This window comes from Mustela lutreola, chromosome 7 (assembly GCF_030435805.1).
Source record: "Mustela lutreola isolate mMusLut2 chromosome 7, mMusLut2.pri, whole genome shotgun sequence".
NCBI lineage: Eukaryota > Metazoa > Chordata > Mammalia > Carnivora > Mustelidae > Mustela > Mustela lutreola.
In genome coordinates this window covers 36970321-36991349 of record NC_081296.1, presented here as the reverse complement: position 1 = coordinate 36991349, position 21029 = coordinate 36970321, and the positions used below count along the sequence as shown (strand labels likewise).

Sequence of the window (21029 nt, the reverse complement as noted above, 5' to 3'; positions counted from 1 at the left end):
GCACCGCCGTCGGAGGACGCAGACCCTGGCATCACACAGCCGACAGTAAGGGTCAGGGACCAGACACTGGAAACACGCCTGTCTGGACAGGAGACCTGGCTCCACCACATAGCGGCGGCACCAAGTTGGGCACGCCTTTCCGCTCTCGGAGCCTCAGCGGGCTCATCCTCAAACATTAGGCTACTATTCACCTTCGAGGTGAAGCCACAAGGCTCAAACTGAACGGGCTGTGAGCACAGTGAGAACTGCATGGGACTGGACACACATGAGGAAGATTACTAGCTGTGGCAACCCTTCTCAAAGGGGCTGCAGGAGTTGGCCCTTTGGAGAGGTCAGAGGCGGCAAGAAAAGCCAGGCCCACAGACAGCTGGCCCCAAGAAGCCAGCTAGAGGGCACTGTGATGGGGTGAGGACATTCACATCCTGCTCCCACAAGGCTGTTTCTGAAATCCCATTGGCAGCTCAGCTCCCTACTGCGCAGCTGAGGCAAAGCCCGACTTCCCAGCCCCACAGAAGGACGTCACAGATCCCAGCCACGACCACGCTCTCCATTCTGTCCGCCCTCAGCGCAGGCTACTCCCCAGACCTGGACCCCCCGCCCTGCCTGCTGGCCTGTTAATGCCTCCTCAGCCCCCGCAGGACTCTGTGTGGATGCTGCTGCGGCCTCCTCGGCGATCCTGCTTCCTCTCCTGCCACGGTGTACCTTCCGGACACCTCACTAGCCTTCCAGAGGGCAGGCGCAGTATTCTACTCTTCTTTGTGTGCCTAGTTCTAGCACAAGGACTGGCACACGATACCAGTAAGTGACCACAAATAAAATTAAGCACTGCTCTTGACACAGAGGCCCAGAAAGGAGGTAGGAAGGCACCGACCTCCAGCTCTCCCAACCCCAGTTGTCAGGGTGGTTCTAACAGTGCTCAGGTATGGAACTTGGGCTAATCTGTATCTCAGCCCCTCTGAGTGAAGGACAAGTGCCAAAGGCTGAGTCTCTGAAGGCTCTTAGAAGGCAGGTCTCTGGGAGCCAGCAAGAGTGTCAAAGCCAGCAGTTATCAGGAAAGAAAGGGTCAAAGGGCAGCTTGTCTAGAGAAGAATGAGGACTTCCGGGAGGGGGTAAGAGGGGCAAACAACACCCTCAGAGCACCCCAGGGAGGGACTTCACACTGACAGACTCCTCTGGTGGGGGCGCGGTGGTGCCTCGGCAGGGCAGCACCTCCCCACCCGCAGCCCCTGCCCAGTCCAGAGGCGTTTACCTGTTGGGTCCTCCAAGCAGGGTCAGGGCCATCTGGCTGGCGCACACTCCTGTCATCTCCAGTCTCCGCTCCAGAGTCAACCCGTGCTTCTCAGCCACAGACAAGAGCTTTTTGTGCAGTTCATAGGAAACACTTGGGACAACCAGGCCAGAGTCTGCAGTTCAAAAGGAGATGGAGAGAGAAAGAGAAAGAGATGACAGGAAACCATACCAACAAATGGACATACTCGATCCAGGATTCTGTGACAGCCAAAACTCTAAGACTAGCCCTCCCCTGGCCTAGCTGCCTATGGTGGGATAGAGGTGTACCATGGAGCCCTCCACAGCAGCAGCTGGGAAGTAACACCTTGTGCCCATTACCAAAGAGCAGGAGCTAGCTTAAGCTCTCTGAACACTTTATTCTTTCAGGTTTTCTTTATGAGAGAGAGCGCATGAGGGCAGGTACCCACGAGGAGGAGTGGGGTAGCGGGCAGAGGGAAAGGGATGAAGAGTCCCGCTGAGCAGGGAGCCCAACACATGGCTCAATCCCAGGACCCTGGGATCATGCCCTGAGCTGTATGAAGTCACTTAACCGACTGAGCCACCCAGGCGCTACTCTCCTAACAGTTCCAAATCCAAACAGATCTACCAAGACCTATTTGGTTATTACAGAGAAAGGGCTGGCACAGCGTGGAACAGCAACTTGTGGGCCATGTCAGAAGAGACCATGCTTTTCCCAAAGTGGGGGAAATGATATCCCTGGCAGTGGCACCGTCCTCAGGAGCAGACTCCTCCTCCTTCCCCACAAGAGGAACAGACACTGACTAAGCCTCCTGACCCTCAGGTCCTGGCTGGATGGTGTGCTGACCCCGTCTGCTCCCCACTTTCTCTTCTACTCAGCCCTTCCTCTTCGCTTAAAAAATTTAATTAGCAACTTGTTTTCTCAAATAATTTATCATTTTCTTCCACATCTGGGGTGAATGTAACCTAATACTCAAACCTCAGGGCAAGAGCACATGGAAAGCAGCCTGCTCAGAAGAATCTTGAATATTTTATTTGCCATAGAGAAAGGAACTCTGTAAAGGTTAGGGAGAGTTAGTCGCTGCAAGTACAGCATGGAAAATACTTGGTTTCGTAAGGCCAAAGTCTGCAGCAGCTGGGACACAGGCAAGAGTCTCATACACATCAGCACCAACACACCGGGGCCATTTCAGGGCCAGAAAACCAGGACAGGAAAGAAACACCAAAGTAAAGAATTGTGATCTGTAACGAGCAGCTCGTCTTGACAACCAATGCCATCTTACAAATACCAGAAGCCACTGGACTGGCCCCAAGAGAGACCTTCACGCACGAGCCCCACCTGGCCTCACTGGCGGACAGACGAACGCACACAGACTCCAATCAGCAAGCTGTCGTGGGACCGCACCTAACGGGTTTTGTCAGACTGGATCCGACGCCTTCTCAGATACTGCGTCTTCATCTATACTGGACTATACACTCCTCTGAGCAGGGAAGTAAACCTTTTACTCCTTTGGCCCCCATCTCCTCAACTTGCTTCAACTACATTTATCAACAGAGGCGAGCTCTCATCAAGTCCTCAAACACATAAATGATGCAAACCTGGTGCTATTTCTGGTCTGGGAGAAGTTTTCAGAAGTTCCTCACTTATCCTAGATAATGGATAAATTATCCATTAGAAAAACTTGTCTTCCTCCTTTATCATTTCAGGAATAATTTCTTGAAGTTCTACCAGATATCCAGTCCCGCCTACACAGACTCTTAAAACCACACAGAACAAGGCTATGGTGGTACACATGAACAACAGAAATCCAAGCACAAAGACTGAACCGAAAACACCAAGGTATACATCCTCTCAAAGGAAGGCGAAATAATGACTTACTGTAATAATGACAATAAAAGACATCTACACATCAAAATTAACACTATCTTGTTGATTAGCTGAAGCCTTCTACCTACCAGAGTCCTAGTCCCACTCTGGCACAAACAGTGCCATCAGGAGCAAGGTCTCCTCTCTCTTTCTGAAATACCAGTCCTAAGCGCTAACGCTGGAGGCTGCAGCTTGACCTTGCATGTCAACAGCTGATTCTAACAGCCATTTTTATGGCCTGCTCCAGACACGCACATATAATCAGAACTAATTAGGAATCACTGATAGCAGTGTGAAAAGGCCAAAGGAATTCTCAGAGGAGTCCTAAGCCACTAACAACCCTAAACCTGTCAGACAAGTCATGCCTACTTCCAAACCCTCTTTCCCTGCAGAGTCACGCAAGAGAGCGTGTTCCCTTGACCCTGTGCATTTCTTCACCCATTTAACTGCTTTCTGTTGAATCTGAAACAGATCCAGACAGGGAGTCCTGAGCACACCACCCTTCAGAGCAAGCATTCTTTGTGGGTCTACATTTTGTGCTGTAGGTACAGGCACCCAGCCCCCTCCCATTCGGACAGCTCTCTGGAGGCAGGCTGAGCGTTTTCTGCTACCTTTCTCCTCACAGTCCTGAAGGGTACAAAACTCGCAGTACAGGGAGAGGAGAGCAGAACCCACACCCTGGCTGGCTGGCTGCTACAGCTGGGAGCTGGGTATCCGTCACCAGCCCCTCACTGGTGGCAGGGGCACACTGATGAACCCGCACACTTATAAAGCCTAAGGCAAGACAAGGCTGCACCCTTTCTTCCCAGCCTGCCAGCTACAGGACTCTGCTGCACCTACTCAGTTTCTCTGGAAGGAATGTGCAAGCACCACAAAATGTTCCTTTTCAACATTTACACACAAAGTTCCACCAGTCAGACTGCTTATCAGAAACAGGCAGAGGGGATAAAATAAACTCCGAAGGAAGGGAACCAAGAACATAGCGTGTAAATGGCAAACAATAACACTGCCAAAGCTTGAACATGAGCCAAGCTTAATTATGTTTGAGCTGGAAGGTAGATCTTTATTGTTCTGGAACCAAGGCAGTAAAATCAGTCGGTAGGGTTTCTCTCAATATGTATTTTACAGCTGTCGGTGGAACAAGAAAGGGAGATAGAATTCCAGTCAGTTCGTGACAAGCAGAGCACATCTTGGGATCTGATTAACCTCAGGGTATCCAGGAAAATGGCTTAAGCACACTCTGTATGGGCTCGGAGGGAAGACTCCTCCCCACGCAGCACACTCCACAGCAGGCCTGGCAAGCTCGCAGGCCAGCCACCACAGTGCCTGCTGCGGCTTCAGCTTCTCTAATCTTTCTCACTGCCACACAGCTCCTTCTAGCACATACACCTTAAGGACTCTACCTCTCGTGTGGACATTTACACACGTTCTCACACCCTCAAGCAGCACTATGTCCAAGCCTCCTCTGGCAGCCTCTGCATGTATATCCCTCCCTGTCCCTTAAACCTCCCGGCCTTTTGGTTGTGTGACAAGACTCCCACAATGGAATTTGGGGTGCCTGGGTGGGCTCAGTTGTTAGGCATCTGCCTTCAGCTCAGGTCATGATCCCATGGTCCTAGTATCCAGCCCCCTGCCTCCAATCAGGCTCCCTGCTCAGCGGGAAACCTGCTTCTCCCTCTCCCACTCCCCCTGCTTGTGTTCCCTCTCTCACGGTCTCTGCCAATCTCTGTGTCAAATTTAAAAAAAAAAAAAAAAAAAGACTCCCACAACAAAGCATCAGCTCAGATCTAAACTCAATCCTCACACAGACATGGCCCTTTAGTTAGAAAGGCTGTGCGCACCCCATGTCTTACCAACAAGAAGCATAGCTCACTGAAGGTTCAATGCCTCAAGGAGGGCATGTTGAGTTCTCTAGGGCTATGAATTCCAATTCTATTCTGTGGAGGATCACACCATTTCAGGGAGATACCACACTTTTTTTTTTTTTTTAAGTTTTTATTTTTAATCACCTGGTGCTCATCAGGACCAGTGCCCTCCTTAACCTCCATCACCTACTTCACCCTCCCCCACAACTCCCCCTTGGTAACCACCAGTTTGCTCCCTATAGTTAAACACACTGATACCCTTAGGTTAATCAGATCCCAATTCATATCCTAAGATCTACACAAATGAAATTTGGTGTCACATCTATCTCTGAAAGAAGGATTTGTTACAAGAAGCCTAAATACTCAATACTCTTTATTAGGGCCCACAAGGCCCCCATGATCTGGCCCCTGTTTACTTCACCCCCTTCACCTTGAACCCCAAATCCCAACATGCTCTAAGGGACCTTGGCTGCCTTCTGGTTTCTAAACACTCCAAGTCCCTGCTGGCCTCAGGAAGCACGTCCCCTCTCCGGGGACTCTCTTCGCTCTTCCAGTGCTCTACCCACACTCATGGCTGGTCCCTCCTTCTTCTGTCCCTCTTCTTAACTACCTATCAGTCTCAGCACGCTGATTTTCTTCACTGTACTGAACACAACTTGTAAATAACTGTTTTTCTTTCTGGACTATCTACTTTGCCAGACTGCAAACTCCACAAAGGCAGTGACCACGTCTGTCTTGTTCACGGCTCTACCCGTTCTTCACGGTGCCTTCAGTGTTAGCGAAGGGCCTGGACGGTCTACAGAAATACAGGTGCAATTAGTGAATGAATGGTAAGGAAACTGATAAAACTTCCTCAGCGCGGTCCATTCTGCCAGCTAGGTAAAAGGCCTGCTGTAACCTTTAAAGATAAAGGGAGAGGGAGAGGTTTCAGAATGCTTCCTCACCTTTTCCTTCCCCTATTCGTTACAACTAGACAAACCCCCTGCCCACCATGAACTTTATTCCTTCAGGTTAAAGCTCCACTGGAACAAGCTGTGGACTCAAGGGGTGAAGGACCTGCTGACAAGACTTACTAATTATGAAGGGAAGAAGTATCTTTACAAAGGAAAAACCCAGTGGACAAAACCTTACCAAGTGATTAACCCGGCCCCAATGGGGAGACAAAACGACACTGTTTATTTTTATGATGTGATACCCTGAGACAGACAGATCCCCCCAAAATCTTGGGAAACATGTTTAACATGAATCACCTGGAACATAAATCACATGAATCAAAAGGAACAATCAGTAAATAAAACTAAGGCGCATTCTGCAAATCAACTGGCCTAGACTCTTCATAAATCTGTCACAAGAGATGACAGAAGTTGTAGGAACTCTCCTGGTTAAAAGAAACAAAAAAGAGACAGCTGTGTCTCAACTACATCTCATTCAATGTGATGCACAACTGTCGACTAAAAATACAGCTATAAAGGACACAACTGGGACAACCGGAGAGCCACGGATACGGAGTGTGTGTTAAATAACACTTGGTGCTAGCTGTACGTCTCCTGAGGGCAGTCTCACTGCGTGGCTGTAAGAGCAACATCCTGTGGACTGCACAGGAACGGGACGAGAGCAATGAACCCTCAGGTGGCTCAGGTGTGCTCCTGTGTGTCTGTATTTAAAAGTAAATGTGGCAAAATATTAATAGATGAATCTAAATGGAGAGTGCATGGTATTCATTATACTATTCTAGCAACTTAAAGTGTAAAATGGTTTTCAATATAAAAAAGTGGGGGGGGGGGCATCTGGGTGGCTCAGTCATTAAGCATCTGCCTTCGTCTCAGGTCATATCCCGAGATCCTGGGATCGAGCCCCTCACTGGGCTCCCGCTTGTTGGGAAGCCTGCTTCCTTCTCCCCTTCCCTCTCCCACTCACCCTGCTTGGGTTCCTTCTCTATGTCTCTCTCTGCCAAATAAATAAAATCTTTAAAAAAAAAAATACAAAAACCAACCCTGTTTCCCACAGTCTTACAATCTAGCTGAAAACAGAAAATATATATATGCAAATACCAGAAAATACACACAGTAAACTGTTATCCCCAGGAGCTCGAGGCAATGTTCAAATTCTCAAACTGAACTGTGCCTGGAAAGGCAGACAGGACTGTAGTCAGAAGGACAGGAGGGGGAGAGCCCTCCAGGTGGGGGTGGGTGGAACAATGAACAAAGTTCCACAGGCTAGAATCTGGGTGACTGTGCAGATGCAAATTCCCTGCTGGAACCCGGAGGCTGATGTGAAGGCTATGCTGACTGGGCTAGAAAATGAAGAGAGGAGGACTAGGTAGAACTGATGTCAAGGGACATAGGAAACCCATAGATAGGGTAGCAGGAGAAACTAAAAAATCATAAGCATTTCAATGGTGACCAAGTAAGGAGTTAGAAAGCCCCAAGCCAGAATGAACAGAGGATAAAGGAAACTCCTTGCCAGGGCTGCTATAGAAGGAATCACTATATTTGCTATGAAATTAGAAAAAAAGGAGGTCAGGGCAATCTGGCTGTGGCATCTGTCACCCCATTGATCACCAGGGTTCATTCGGCTGATCTGACTGGCTAAGTGGGTGTCGCCTTCCTCCCTCACCATTCCGTGGGTGTCCCTCCTAAAGCTGCCTGCTGGTCAAAGAGGAAACCGTCCCCAAGACAGGAGGACTGTTCTTCCATCAAGGGTACACGAGTAGCTGCACTCCCCTGCTTAAGAACTCTACACAAGCCTCAAAAGGTCAAGTTTAGGAGGACATAGGGTAGGCCAAGCTTCCAAAGCTCCGAACACATCCAAGTGAGGCTCTGCATGTGGCATGAATTTATATGAGAAGGAAAAGGTAAAGGTGGCTGCAAAGCTTAACAATGGCGACTGCATTGAAAGAAACAAGAATGCAAAGAGGCAATAATACTGCCAGAACTGGCGGGGGGGGGGGGGGGGGTGGCAAGGAGGAGATGTTGTGCTGACTGACTTAGCTGCTGCAGTGTGTCGACTTTAAGGAGGATGGTGCATACACTGAAATCAAACTCTTTCCTCATCCTCACCCTGGCTAGACACCTGTGGTTCTGAAATGGCAAGATGATACATAAGGGCAAAGTGGTCCCATTTCGAGTTTTATCAAAAACTCAGGTGGGGGAGGCAGCAGCTGGGTGGCTCAGACAATTAAGTGTCTGATTCTTGATTTCAGCTCAGGTCATAACCTCAGGGTCATGAGACTGAGCCCTGCATCGGGTTCAGCAGCACTGAGCCCGAGCAAGGAGCCTGCTGAAATTCTCCTTCTCCCTCTGCCCTTTGAGTGTCCTCTCTTTAAAAAGAAAACACTCTCTCACTCTCTCTCTCTCAGGTGTCAGGCCATAAAGTACCAAGGCTCCACATCCTCCCCCACCTTAATTTGAATTAAAAAAAAATTTTTTTTAAGACTTTATTTATTTATTTGACAGACAGAGATCATAAGTAGGCAGAGAGGCAGAGAGAGAGAGGGGGAAGCAGACTCCCCACCAAGCTGAGAGCCCGATGCGGGGCTTGATCCTAGGACCCTGAGATCATGACCTGAGCTGAAAGCAGAGGCTTAACCCACTGAGCCACCCAGGCGCACCCCCCAAGACACCTGTCTTAACAATGTAGCCCTAAAACCTCTTAAGACTACCAATGAGTTCAACCAAGCCCTTCAGGTCTACAAGTATCCATCTGATTATCCAGGCCCAGAAACTCCAAAGGACACCACATTAAAGGGACTGTCTACTCCCTCAACTCCTGGCACTGGGAGAACTGCTTAGAACCTGAGGTTCCTAAAATCAACCAGGTCACTGTCAAGGAATTTTGCCTGCAGACACCATTTCAGAAACTTGGTTCATTACCTCTGTTCCGTGAAAAGTTACATCAGAACCTGCTCCAGCACAAGTGTGACAGGGCAGATGTTCTGATCCAGACCATCTCCTAGAATTTACTTCCCAGTGCATCTCTGTGGCTCTCAAGACCATGATTACTGAAGGAGGTCTCACCACCTGAGGGTAAAATTCTTCAATGGACACTTCTAAACTCAAAGATTTATTTCTTTCTGAATTCCTGCTGAACATACATACAAACCCAAAGCAGATTTCCTGATTATCTGTTCTTCAAGAGATACGAATATTGCTGGTCTTAAAAGCATGTGAATATTTCTTAAGGGACTCTTGACAAGAAGCAAGAGAAGGCAGCCAGAGTTCAGAGGCAGAAATGGAACACTAGCTGTGGAAGACAATTGCCAGCCTCAAAAGTGAGTGAAGGTCAAGCTTGTCCTGAGGGCAAGACACATCCCCACTGAAGTTCAAAAATTTAGCTAACCAAGGTGGGAAGAGTAAAGAGGGAAGCCATAAAGCAGCAGGAATAAACCAACCGTGGCTTCACCAGCAACTCCCTCCAGAGAAGGAACCATGACTGCTCTTACCAAGAGTAACAGGCATGTTTAAGTGATGCCAGACTCAAAGGGAGCTCAGGCCAGAGTGCCTCACTCAATCCCGACTTGATCCTTTTGCAAGACAGTAAATAGTAACTCTACCTCAGCTCATCCTCCTCATATACTTGCTGCTCCCCAAATCTCAGCAGGCAGACAGTATTACGGCAAAAGAACAGCCTTCGGGCAAAGCAAATGGGACAACCGCAGCCACTCACTGTCTGCATCAACAGCACCCCGCTGCCTCCCATCTGGGCTTTTGAACACTTGGAGGCAGAAGGAGGCTACACAGTGGAACACAAATGGCAGAAGTTAAATAAGAATTCAACCCAATAGGAAGGATTCTTGAATAAATATACCTAAGAAGAATTTATTAGCATTCAGGAAACGAACAATTTGAGACACTTTTTAAAGTCACTCCTGGTTTGAAAGGCTTACTGGATCACTTAATGCCAAGAAAACAGGGATAATAACAAAATGGGGAGAACAGTGCAATCTCATAGATACGCCATGAAAACTGTGACAAACGTGAAGTGCTTAGAATGGTGCCTGTGACACAGTAAATATCCAATGAACTTTCAATGCTATGACACTGATCATAATAATGTTTCTTCTCCCGAACCAGGCTCCCACCATCCCCTTGCTGCCACCTCCAAACCCTGCACACACTGCTGTAATTTGGTTACAGAGTAGTCTGTAAAATTACTCTGTAACATTTGGCTCCTCTGTAAGGCCCCTGGGATGACAAGAACTTACCCAGAGGATCTAGAATGCTACCTCACACACAACAGAAATTTTACAAATGTAGATGCTTTGAAATAACCTTACTGAGGCCACCTCTGCAATTCATATTTGAACTCAAAAACTGACTAACAATCATAAACTGGGCATTGCACTAGCTGCTTTTCCACATGATCTCATTTAGTTTACAATTTTATCCCACTTTACAGATAAGGAAACAGGCTCAGTAGCCCTCATTTGGCTATATAACTCCATTCTTTGATTCTACAGAAGCTTCCTCATTGAACCTTTTAATAGCTCTCTGACCTCTCTCTCAGTGTGGTACCTCTACTATTTGCTTTCTCCGAGCTCAACCGCAGAGCACCACAGGAGGGAAATCACAAAACCATGCAGACTAGGCCTGCTGCAGACTCAGGCAACCTAATGACAACCAGACTTTCACTGCCATTCTTCCTGCCCCACAGGTTCAATGCCTTTGAGTCCTCCGCTCACTCAACCCTTTTCCAACTGCTCTCAACTATCAATTCCCTTTGTCATTTCTTTCAACACCTTTTCTTCCTTTCCATTCAGCAGTCCAAACCTCTGGTCCATTAGTTACGTCAGGAACCTAGTCTTCCTACTCCGGTCTCTCTCCTCTCATTCCACCCTGAAATCTATGAGACCAGTCTTCCTCAAGGCTCTAAATCTGGGGCAGGGAGGGACAGGGTGGCTGGGTTACAGACATAGCGGAGGGCCTGTGATATGGTGAGCGCTGTGAACTGTGTAAGACTGATGATTCGCAGACCTGTACCCCTGAAGCAAATAATACATTTTATGTTAATTAAAAAAAAAAGAGAGAGAGAGAGAGAGAGACTCTAAATCTTCCTGGGGCACTTGGGTAGCTCAGTCAGTTAAGTGTCTGCCTTTGGCTCAGGTCGTGATCCCAGGATCCCGGGATGAAGCCCTCCATCAGGCTGCTTCTCTCTCCCTCTGCCTGCCACTCCCCTTGCTTGTGTTTTTTTTCTCTTTCTGTCAAGTAGATAAATAGAATCTTTATTTTAAAAAAAAAGTCTCTAAGTCTTCCTAAATGAGATTGGGATCATGTCATTTTCAGAATTCTTCAGTTGTTCCCTATGGCACAGGACAAGGATAACGTACACACATAAGGCTCTGTGTTCTTGTGGTCCAAGGCTTATTTAATTCCTGCTACTCCCCCACACAAACACTCTCTGGCCTGGCCAAACCAGCCGATGGCCAATTTCCCATAAGGCCCTTTACTCTCACTATTCACCAGCACCTACCAGCCTATCCACATATTCCCTCTTCCTCTCTGTCTGGTGAAACCCTGCACATGCTTCAAGGCTTCTGTCCTGCTCCCTTTGTGAAGCCATTCCTGATCAGTCCAGCCTTCAGGACCTCTTCTGCCTCTCAACATTTAGTACAATTAATGTCCACACTCACTGGACTCCAGGCATATATGGTACATATATGCTGCTTCCTAATGCATCTTTTTTTATTATTATTATTTGACAGAGAGAGATCACAAGTAGGCAGAGAGGCAGGCAGAGAGAGAGGAGGAAGCAGGCTCCCTGCTGAGCAGAGAGTCTGATGCGAAACTCAATCCCAGGACCCTGAGATCATGACCTGAGCACTGAGCCACCCAGGCGCCCCTAATACATCTTTTTAAGATTAAAAAATATAATGTATTTATTTGAGAGAGAGTGCACGTGAGCACATGCGCATGGCAGGGGGTGGGGGGGGTCCTCAAGCAGATGCCCCGCTGAGCACGGAGCACCATATAGGGCTCAATCCTAAGATCAGAGCCAAAATCAAGACTCAGATGCTTAACTGAGTCACCCAGGCGCCCCTTCCTAATACACCTAAATAACAAATACAAGATCTTAGAGTGACTTACACAAAATAAGCAACAGTATTTAGACTAACCTATTTGTCTTAGAAGAATATGAATGTCGAACTAAGATTCTTCTTTGAAGCCTTACGGCTCTCCTAACCAGTGTTCTTTGAGAAGCTCTTACCCACTGAATGGAGTGCTCACACACATCTCACATTTTACAGCCAAACTTAATAGACAAGTATGTGACCACTGGATATTATTCAGCAGGCTAAATCCAAGCTGGAGGAATGTCTGACAATCCACAATTGTTGGAGACAGCAGCACTGTCAAAGGACTCAAAAAGGCTTTCCAGAGAGAAAAGATTTGGGTTAAACAAAGAGCTGAATTTAGTTGCTTCCTGAATGTGTTTTCCCAATCAACAGACCTTTTATAACACTGCCCCGTAACACACACACACACACACACACACACACACACAGAGTTGGTAGAGTACTGCCAAGAGGAGTGTGAGCAATTACAGCATATTGGCTTAGAAACTGCTGACACCACTTAGCATGCAGTCGACGTGCTGAATAGCAGCAGCAAGCTGTCAGAATCCTGAGACCCAAGCCATCACACCACATGGGTAGTAAACATGTTGTTCTTTTGCTACCCTGGGGATTAGGAGAAAATAAGATTTTGGGGTTCTAGAACATGAATGCCAAAAAGCTAGCTGGGAAGCTATCCAAGCTAGCCTCCACAACTGCTGATCTAAACTGGTCCGTTTCTGAGGACACTAAAGAGAAACAACTGTGGTCTGTTGTGCCATTACACTATCCTTCTCCTCTGATCCTACGTCCTTCCTCCTCCTCAACTTAGCCACTTTCCAAAAGTGAAAGGAAATGTGATAAAGAAGGTTTGTGAGAGTCATTATCTCTCTGGGCTTCAATGTTCTCATCTGCAGAATGAGAAAAATCATACTAAGTGATCGAGTAACCTAACACTAACATTTGATGGTCTTAGGTTGTTTCCCCATGTATTCTAGATAGTTTGCCTTACTCTGACTGTAACATCTGCATAGAAGACCCAAGTGGAGGGGCGCCTGGGTGGCTCAGTGGGTTAAGCCGCTGCCTTCGGCTCAGGTCATGATCTCAGAGTCCTGGGATCGAGTCCCTGAGCAGAGAGCCTGCTTTCCTCTCTCTCTCTGCCTGCCTCTCCATCTACTTGTGATTTCTCTCTGTCAAATAAATAAATAAAATCTTAAAAAAAAAAAAAAAAAAAAAAAAGAAGACCCAAGTGGAAAAGTGTCCCCAGCCAGACACTCTCTGGGTAAGAGTAGAAACCGACTTTGAGACTTGTGTCTTGTTGCTGGAGCAGAGATAAAAACTTGATGTAGGAGAAGTTACTCAGCAAGGCCAACAGCTTACTTGCTCTATTTCCAACACAGACCCTTCTTGGGAAAAGGGCTTCATTTGCACTCCTATCACTTCTGCGGACAAAGAGGAAAACCAGATGGCATGAAGCTGCAGGGCCTCCCATCCTGTCATGCCTCAATGAAGTGCAACTGGTCGCCAGCACATAAGCCGCCATACCTGAAGGCTTGGCTGAGGACCAGCTCATGTGTCTGCTGTAAGCTTATTAATGGCAATTCTGGAAAAATGGTTTCATGCGAGAGAAGGGGACTTTTTACTTCTGTTGTTAAATTAAGGTGTGAAAATCAAGTTGGGGAGGAGGAGTGTGTAGCGGGAAAAAATTCCCACCCTCCCCTTTGTCTACTTTAGCAATGTTTTCTTGGGCTCTTTTAGATCTGAGACTCTTTGAGTCTACTCTTCTCTTCTCTTTCCTTCCCTGTAGCCACGTCCAAGGCAGGCTGTATCTCCCCAAGTTGAGGAATTTCAGGGAAATGAACTGCTGCATACTGGACCACCTCAGCTCAAGAGGTCCCACAGAAGCAGCTTATTTTGCAAATGAGTATAGTAAAAGAGGGGAGCAGTGGGGCAAATGAATGACAGGAACTGAGTGTGCTACCAGACCTGCTGGACGATGGATGCCTCTGAAAAGCTAAACACCTGGCAACTGAATGAAGCCTGACTCTGAGTTGGGCTGTTTGCCTACACACAGGTGGTAAAAATCAGAGGAAGTCACACTGTCAGTGCCACTTAGGGAAACTACCTTGGTAAAGAGGTATCCCCACGAGTCCCCCAGTGAACGATGGAAAAATAATTTGGTACGCTTAGCCTGACAGTCTTATTTTTTTTCCACATGGAAAGCACGTGCAAACTTCTATATTCAGCAAACTAAATACAGAACAGCCTTACTGTTATCTACAAAAAAGCCACACCATATCTGATTTTCTTCCAAATGTAATTAAGCCATCTCCATAACACTTTCTATAACTGCTACTACTGTTCTAAATTTATATCCCCTATATTCAAACCCTCAAACCAAAACGAATATTGTACTTAGTTCCTTTCTACTTAATTAAAATGATTATGATTCCTCCTTCAGCTCTTTAAGATTGTTCAATAAGAATAGTTTTCAAGGGGCGCCTGGGTGGCTCAGTGGGTTAAGCCACTGCCTTCGGCTCAGGTCATGATCTCAGGGTCCTGGGATCGAGCCCCGCATCGGGCTCTCTGCTCAGCAGGGAGCCTGCTTCCTCCTCTCTCTCTGTCTGCCTCTCTGCCTGCTTATGATCTCTCTGTCAAAAAAAAAAAAAAAAAAAAAAAATCTTTAAAAAGAATAGTTTTCAAACTATTTGAAGCATCTCAGGTAATAATGTGGTTTAGTGGGAAAGGACAGGGACAGGGATGAGGCAGACCACCTCTCCCATAGCTGTTTGTTTGTTTTTTAAGATTTTATTTATTTATTTGACAGACAGAGATCACAAGTAGGCAGAGAGGCAGGCAGAGAGAGAGGAAGGGAAGCAGGCTCCCTGCTGAGCAGAAAGCCAGATGCAGGGCTCGATCCCAGGACCCTGGGATCATGACCTGAGCCGAAGGCAGAGGCTTTAACTTTAACGCACTGAGCCACCCAGGCGCCCACCCTCCATAGCTGGCTTTATCTGCCTCTAATGCCATGTCTTTTTTTTGTGCATGGGTTTTTTGTTTTTTAAGATTTTATTTATTTGAGAGACAGAGTGAGAGAGAGTGTGAGAGAAAAGAGTACGCATGAGAGGGGGGAGGGTCAGAGAGAGAAGGAGACTCCCCACTGAGCAGGGAGCCCAAGGCGGGGCTCCATCCCAGGACAGTGGGATCATTACCTGAGCCCAAGGCAGATGCTTCATTGACCTAGCCACCCAGGTGCCTCTCTAATGCCATGTTTGAAGAAAAGATCCTAATGTTAAAAAAAGAAGCTTAAAAACCACTGAGGTAATAGACTAGACTATCCTATACAATGGCCGACGGAAATACCAAGGCACTACTTTGTTACGTGAGAAATGGGACTAGCCAAACCCTCTCTGACCAGGGATAGGAGGAGATGAGGACACTGTAGTAAACAATTTATGGAAACCCCAATTTTAGCCAGTGGTTTCAACCGTCCATCTCTGACTGTTTTTAACCCCAACAAACAACGGGAAACTTCTGGTGAAATGTACAGGTCGTAGCAGGCAAGCCACAGTGAAAAGGCAAGGATCTGATTATGTGACTCTAGACAGATGGCTCCTCTGCCTTTCATGGCTAATCACGACACACTAAATAAAGAGCAGACCAGAACCTGTCAGATATGGGATATAAACAGACATGAAATCAGCCCCCTACGCCACACCCCCACATCCCTGTGGTAGCTAGGATGCCATAGTAACCACAATTCCCAAGAGACAATAATAATAGCCAACCACAAAGCCACTTTACTGAGTTTAGTGAATTCCTACCGCAACACTCCGATTCAGAATTTAGGTCATTCTCTTTCAAGCATAACAGAAAGCAGAGAGAACCAGTGAGATGGGCTGGTGCAACTCACCCGTGCAGAACTCCTTGCTCACGTTGTGGGGCACTGTGATCCGACGATAGACAATGGGCTCTGACTCCAGGATGTTCTCATCATGGCGGTACCGAGTTGGCCTTTCATTTGGGATGCCCCGGGAACGGGTACCGCTTCTCCTCTCATAGGTATCAATCTCTTCGAACACAGCTGCCTTGTCAAAAAGGGCCAGATTCCCTTCAAAATCAAAATCTGTGTCTGGGATCTCTTCGATATCATCCCCGAAGCACTCATCATCTTTATTCTTCATTTGGCCATTCTTTAAGCCACTTTTCTTTGGAGTTGCCTGATTTGGGTGTCTGCTACTAGATGACCCTAGAGAAAAGACACGGACTAAGGTAAATGTGCCCACAGGAAGCACTCAGTAGAAATGGAAAATACATTAGTATTTTATGGAGAGTGTTAAAGGAATCAAAGTGAAGATGAGAAAGGTAGGCTATTCCTAGATCATATTAAGTAGCACAAACTACCACAAATCTCATGGAATAATAGATTTCATATATTAACCAAGTAACAGTGAAGATAAAATAAGTACAACTCCTGGAAATCTTACCAGTTCTATCCTTCATAAGGAAATTAGTAATGACAGAGGCTTTTTTGGCAACTGAGTAACAAAAAAGTGGAAGGACAAGAGTACAACAGCTTCCCACAGGTCTGGATTTTTTTTTTTTAAGATTTTATTTATTCATTTGACAGAGAGAGATCACAAGTAAGCAGAGAGGCAGGCAGAGAGAGAGGAAGGGAAGCAGGCTCCCTGCTGAGCAGAGAGCCCCATGCGGGAATTGATCCCAGGACCCTGAGATCATGACCTGAGCGGAAGGCAGCGGCTTAACCCACTGAGCCACCCAGGCGCCCCAGGTCTGGATGTTTTGATCTTAACTGTCCAGCAGCAGTGAACAGAGAAATACCCACCCCCTCGCTGTAAAATAAGGCCAACTCCTCATAACCTGAAGCTCAAAGGAAGAGAATACTCAACTGACTCCTAATTCTCTGCTTACCAAGCAAGCAACCTTCTGATTTTTAATTTGATCTCAGTGTAATAGACACCAGCCGGAGACAATCTCTGTTTAAAGAGATTCCAGATCTTGAGCCAAGCATACATCTATCACTGTTAAGTTGGTATTTTGATTTATAAACCTGTTTTTAGATCTCTTAGTTCATGTGATCTCTCTTCTCAGAACTTAACACGTGTCGGTAAGCAATTTCTGAACCATCAAATATGACAAGTACCACACTGACCTGATTCTGTCATGACCACACCAAGATGCACACCAGCACCAAAAGCAGCTACCCTCCACATGGCCACCACACATCAATTAACGAGTCTTCTGGCAGCCAAGACAGAACACCCCACAAAACTCTACAAACCATCCATTCCCAGGGAACCCTGAACTGAGTTTATGCTCTGACCTAATACGACCACCCTGAAAGGGTAGATCAGGTTATTGGTAGGCCAAAAGGAACCTCCAATATGGTTTAAATAAATGTAATGTGCTTCCTTTTGAAAGACTGAGCTCCTCAATTATTAAGGTTAGAGGTTAGAATGATCACAAGGAAACCCCCTCACCCCCACACTCATATCATTCCAACTACACTACAGTAGCTTCTCACAGCAACTCCCTTCTCTGCCCTATAGACCAGCCAGAAGACCTAGGATCTAGCTGCAGTTCTCATTACCACATTATCTTACACCTGTCATTCAACCTTTCAATCTCCTTGTATGTAAAATACTCACTGTTGTATCCCCAGCGCAGTTCCTAGCACATAGTGAACAGTCAATATATATTTAACAAATTCACCAACATTGACAAAATTAATTACAATAACTATTCTGAAAGAGGTGTACTGGGCACCTGGGTGGCTTAGCTGGTTAAACATCTGCCTTTGGCTCAGGTCAAGATCCCAGGGTCCTGGGATCGAGTCCCGCATTGGGCTCTCTGCTCAGGCGGGGAGTCTGCTTCTCCCTCTGCCTGCTGTTCCCGCTGCTTGTGCTCTGTCAAATAAATAAAATCTTTAAAAAAAAAAAAAAGAAGAAGAAGAAGAAAAGAAAGAAAGAAAGTAAAAAAGAAAGATGTACACCATGTAAATAGAACTCGCATCCAAGTCTTCCTAATGTCAAATATTGGTATGGAAAAGGGCTGAGCTAGAAGATGAGATTTAGACCTCAGAAAAAAACTAAGGCTGGCCAAAATTATGAAGTAGAGGAAAATCTAGCTGAGCCACCAGAAATAGCCTGATTTAAGAAACAATGACAAGCTCGTCAAAATCTGGGTTAAGTTCTAGTTCCAAAAATCTGACAAAAACATTTAGTGAAAGCATGCTGTGTGCCACAGCTAGGTGCTAGGAATACACTGTATAAACGCAAGACATGCTACTCAAAAGGAAGGAGGAGAGCTATAACAGCTAGTAACTGAAATACAACGTGGTAAGAATTATACTGTAAGTTTATATCAAGTATCACAGAAATGTGGATGAGAAAGCAGAACTGAATTAGGAATGGAAGAACAGGCAGGAAAACACAGGTCAGGATAAAACCATCAGCAATATAAGCAGGGAGAGGAACAACCAGAAAAAACGTCCAGTGTGTAGGCCAAATGTTTTGCCTCAATACGAAATCAAGGCATCTTATTAAAAAACAGTCTCTAGCCCAGTGGTCTCTCTCCAGTGAGTGTGTGCAAACCCAGGAGTGTAAAACATGATCCACTGGGATGCAGGGAAAAGACACTAACTAAAAAGAGTAGAAAAATTAAGATTTATGAATTTAATGTATGGACAGAAACTGGCACCCTTATGAGGTTTCATGCCAGTTGATCACTGCCAGTATTCCAGGTATCAGAGGAAAGAATGATGTCCATGCAAGTAGACGTAACATCAATTCTTTTTCATCATGGTAAAATATATATAACAAGAAGCCCAGCAGCAGTAAGTACAGGCACACTGTTGTGCAACTGTATGAATTTGTAGCTATTAGAGCATAATAAAATAAGCGGCTTAGAAAGATTCCTATAAAGAAACAGTATTATTAAAATAATACTAATAATGCAATCACAACTGAACAAGCGCATGGCACAGCTAACACTTCCCCTATTCCTCTTACAGGCATTCTTTAGCTAGGATGAAGTGCTTACAAAATTCATCAGATCTAAAGAAGATGGTCTCCCAAATTAAAAAGTATTAAGGTTATTCCAAACATGAATGCATACGGCCTATCACTGACCAACCTCACAGTAAGTGAATATTGTACATCAGGACTCTACCAACTATTCCGACTCTGCCAAATCCAGTCCACTGCCTGCTTCTGTAAGTGTTTTACTGGAACAGCCACACTCATTTGTTTACATATTGTCTAAGGCTTCCTCTGTGCTAAAAAAAGCAACAAAAAGTACTTAAGTCAGAGACCTTACAACCTGCGAAGCCTAAAGTGTTTAACATCTGACCTTTTACAGAAGTTCGCTCGCCCTGCTCTCCATCATGCCTCTCAGAAGTATTCTTTTTGGTTACTATAAGTTTCTTTTTTTCAGCTAATGACTCTTCAGGCACCAAAATTTTAAAATTTTTAATTAACTGAGCCCAGGATCAGTCCTTTGAACCTCTGTTTCAATAATAATTAGTAAGAATAATAATAGTGTTACTAAACTACTGTCTTTTGTTAAGATTTTATTTGAGAGACAGTGCATGAGCACAGGCTGGGGGAGGAACGGTGAGAGGGACAATCAGACTCTCAGCTGAATGCAGAGCCCAACTTGGGGAGCTCAATGTGGGGTGCTCAACCCTGAGAGCATGACCTGAGCCCCAATCAAGAGTTGGAAACCTAACCGACTGAGCCACCCAAGTGTCCCTAAACTACTGTCTTTCAACTCTACACTCAATCTTCACAGTGCCAGGCTGGAACTCTAAAAACTACAATTTTCTTTCCTTAGCTGGCTGTCGGTTAGCTTCCACTACCAGCAGTAGTTACCTGAAGAGAATGGAAGGAGAAAGGAAGGAGGAATGAGAAGGGACTTCCTCCTTGTTTGCTTGCTATCTGCACCAGCACTGCCCTGCCAGCTGGTTCCAGTCTCCAGTTTTTCTTTTCGGCTGGTGTAGACAGAACAAGCTTCACTGCAACTCCCTGAAGAACCAGGGAAGAATCTGGGAAGCCCGTTCTCTGAATGTCCACGTTCTGACAACAGAATCTCTTCCCGGCTTCCTCTCCCTCAATGTCTCCTTTTGCTTCTTTGGTATTCTGACACCTACTTAACCAATTCTATTAAATTTCATCTGAAATAACTAGCATGGTTACTATTTTCTTTAGTGGTATATCAAGATCTAAAAAATTAATGACTCAGAGCTAATTACTCTTCTAACCAAATGTTAATGTTTAATGAGCAAAAAAGTTCTGAACCATTAATAAAATATTACTTCAAAAATTGTTATTTAATCCTTTTTAATTTGTAAAGGTAAAGAACTTTCTCAATTACAGACAGACATGAGAGAAATAGCACTTACAGCTCCAATTCTAAAGTCTCAGACATGGGCCAAGAGTAAACACAGACCAGTCTAGAGGTTAAAGAGCCCATCTTCTCCCAGTGTGGATGGAAGTCTTAATTGACTGGAACTCAAAGTAGACAAATAGACAAAGAGAAAAGATTAAAAAAAAGACTAACCTACTTCTCTGTTAACAGTCTCTAATTCAACAAAGTAGATATCTAGAAAACATTAATCCCCTAACAGAGGTCAAGTGATCAAACCATAAAGGCAAACCCCTAATCACTGCTGCTACCAATGAGGGGGAACAGCTTAGCTATAAACAATCCAAAAATGAAGACAAACACAATATTAGTCAAAGGGGAAAATACTAAAGAAACACAAAGAGTCTACTGCAGCTCTGGATTCATCCCTGGGAACCAAGAAAAGATGCAGCCAGGCTTGAGCTGCTCAGAAGTGCAGCACTGATTTTTATTTTTACAGCTTTACTGAAGTATATAATCAGTATACAAAAACCTGCACATACTTCATGTATACAATTTTAGAAGTTTGGACATATTCAAACACTTGCTATACCATGCCCGCAACCACAATAATAAA

The 21029-nt window shown here is 45.7% G+C and overlaps 1 protein-coding gene across 1 annotated transcript in view; it reads right to left on the bottom strand.

The window, feature by feature from the left end:
- Positions 1 to 21029, bottom strand: part of EDC3 (enhancer of mRNA decapping 3) — a 61651-nt gene that overhangs the window by 6537 nt on the left and 34085 nt on the right. Inside the window, exons 4-5 of the mRNA XM_059180383.1 lie at positions 15942 to 16277; positions 1250 to 1403 (exon numbers count right to left, since the gene is read on the bottom strand). Coding sequence (XP_059036366.1) covers positions 1250 to 1403; positions 15942 to 16277 — 490 coding nt within the window. The remainder of the gene's footprint in view (positions 1 to 1249; positions 1404 to 15941; positions 16278 to 21029) is intronic.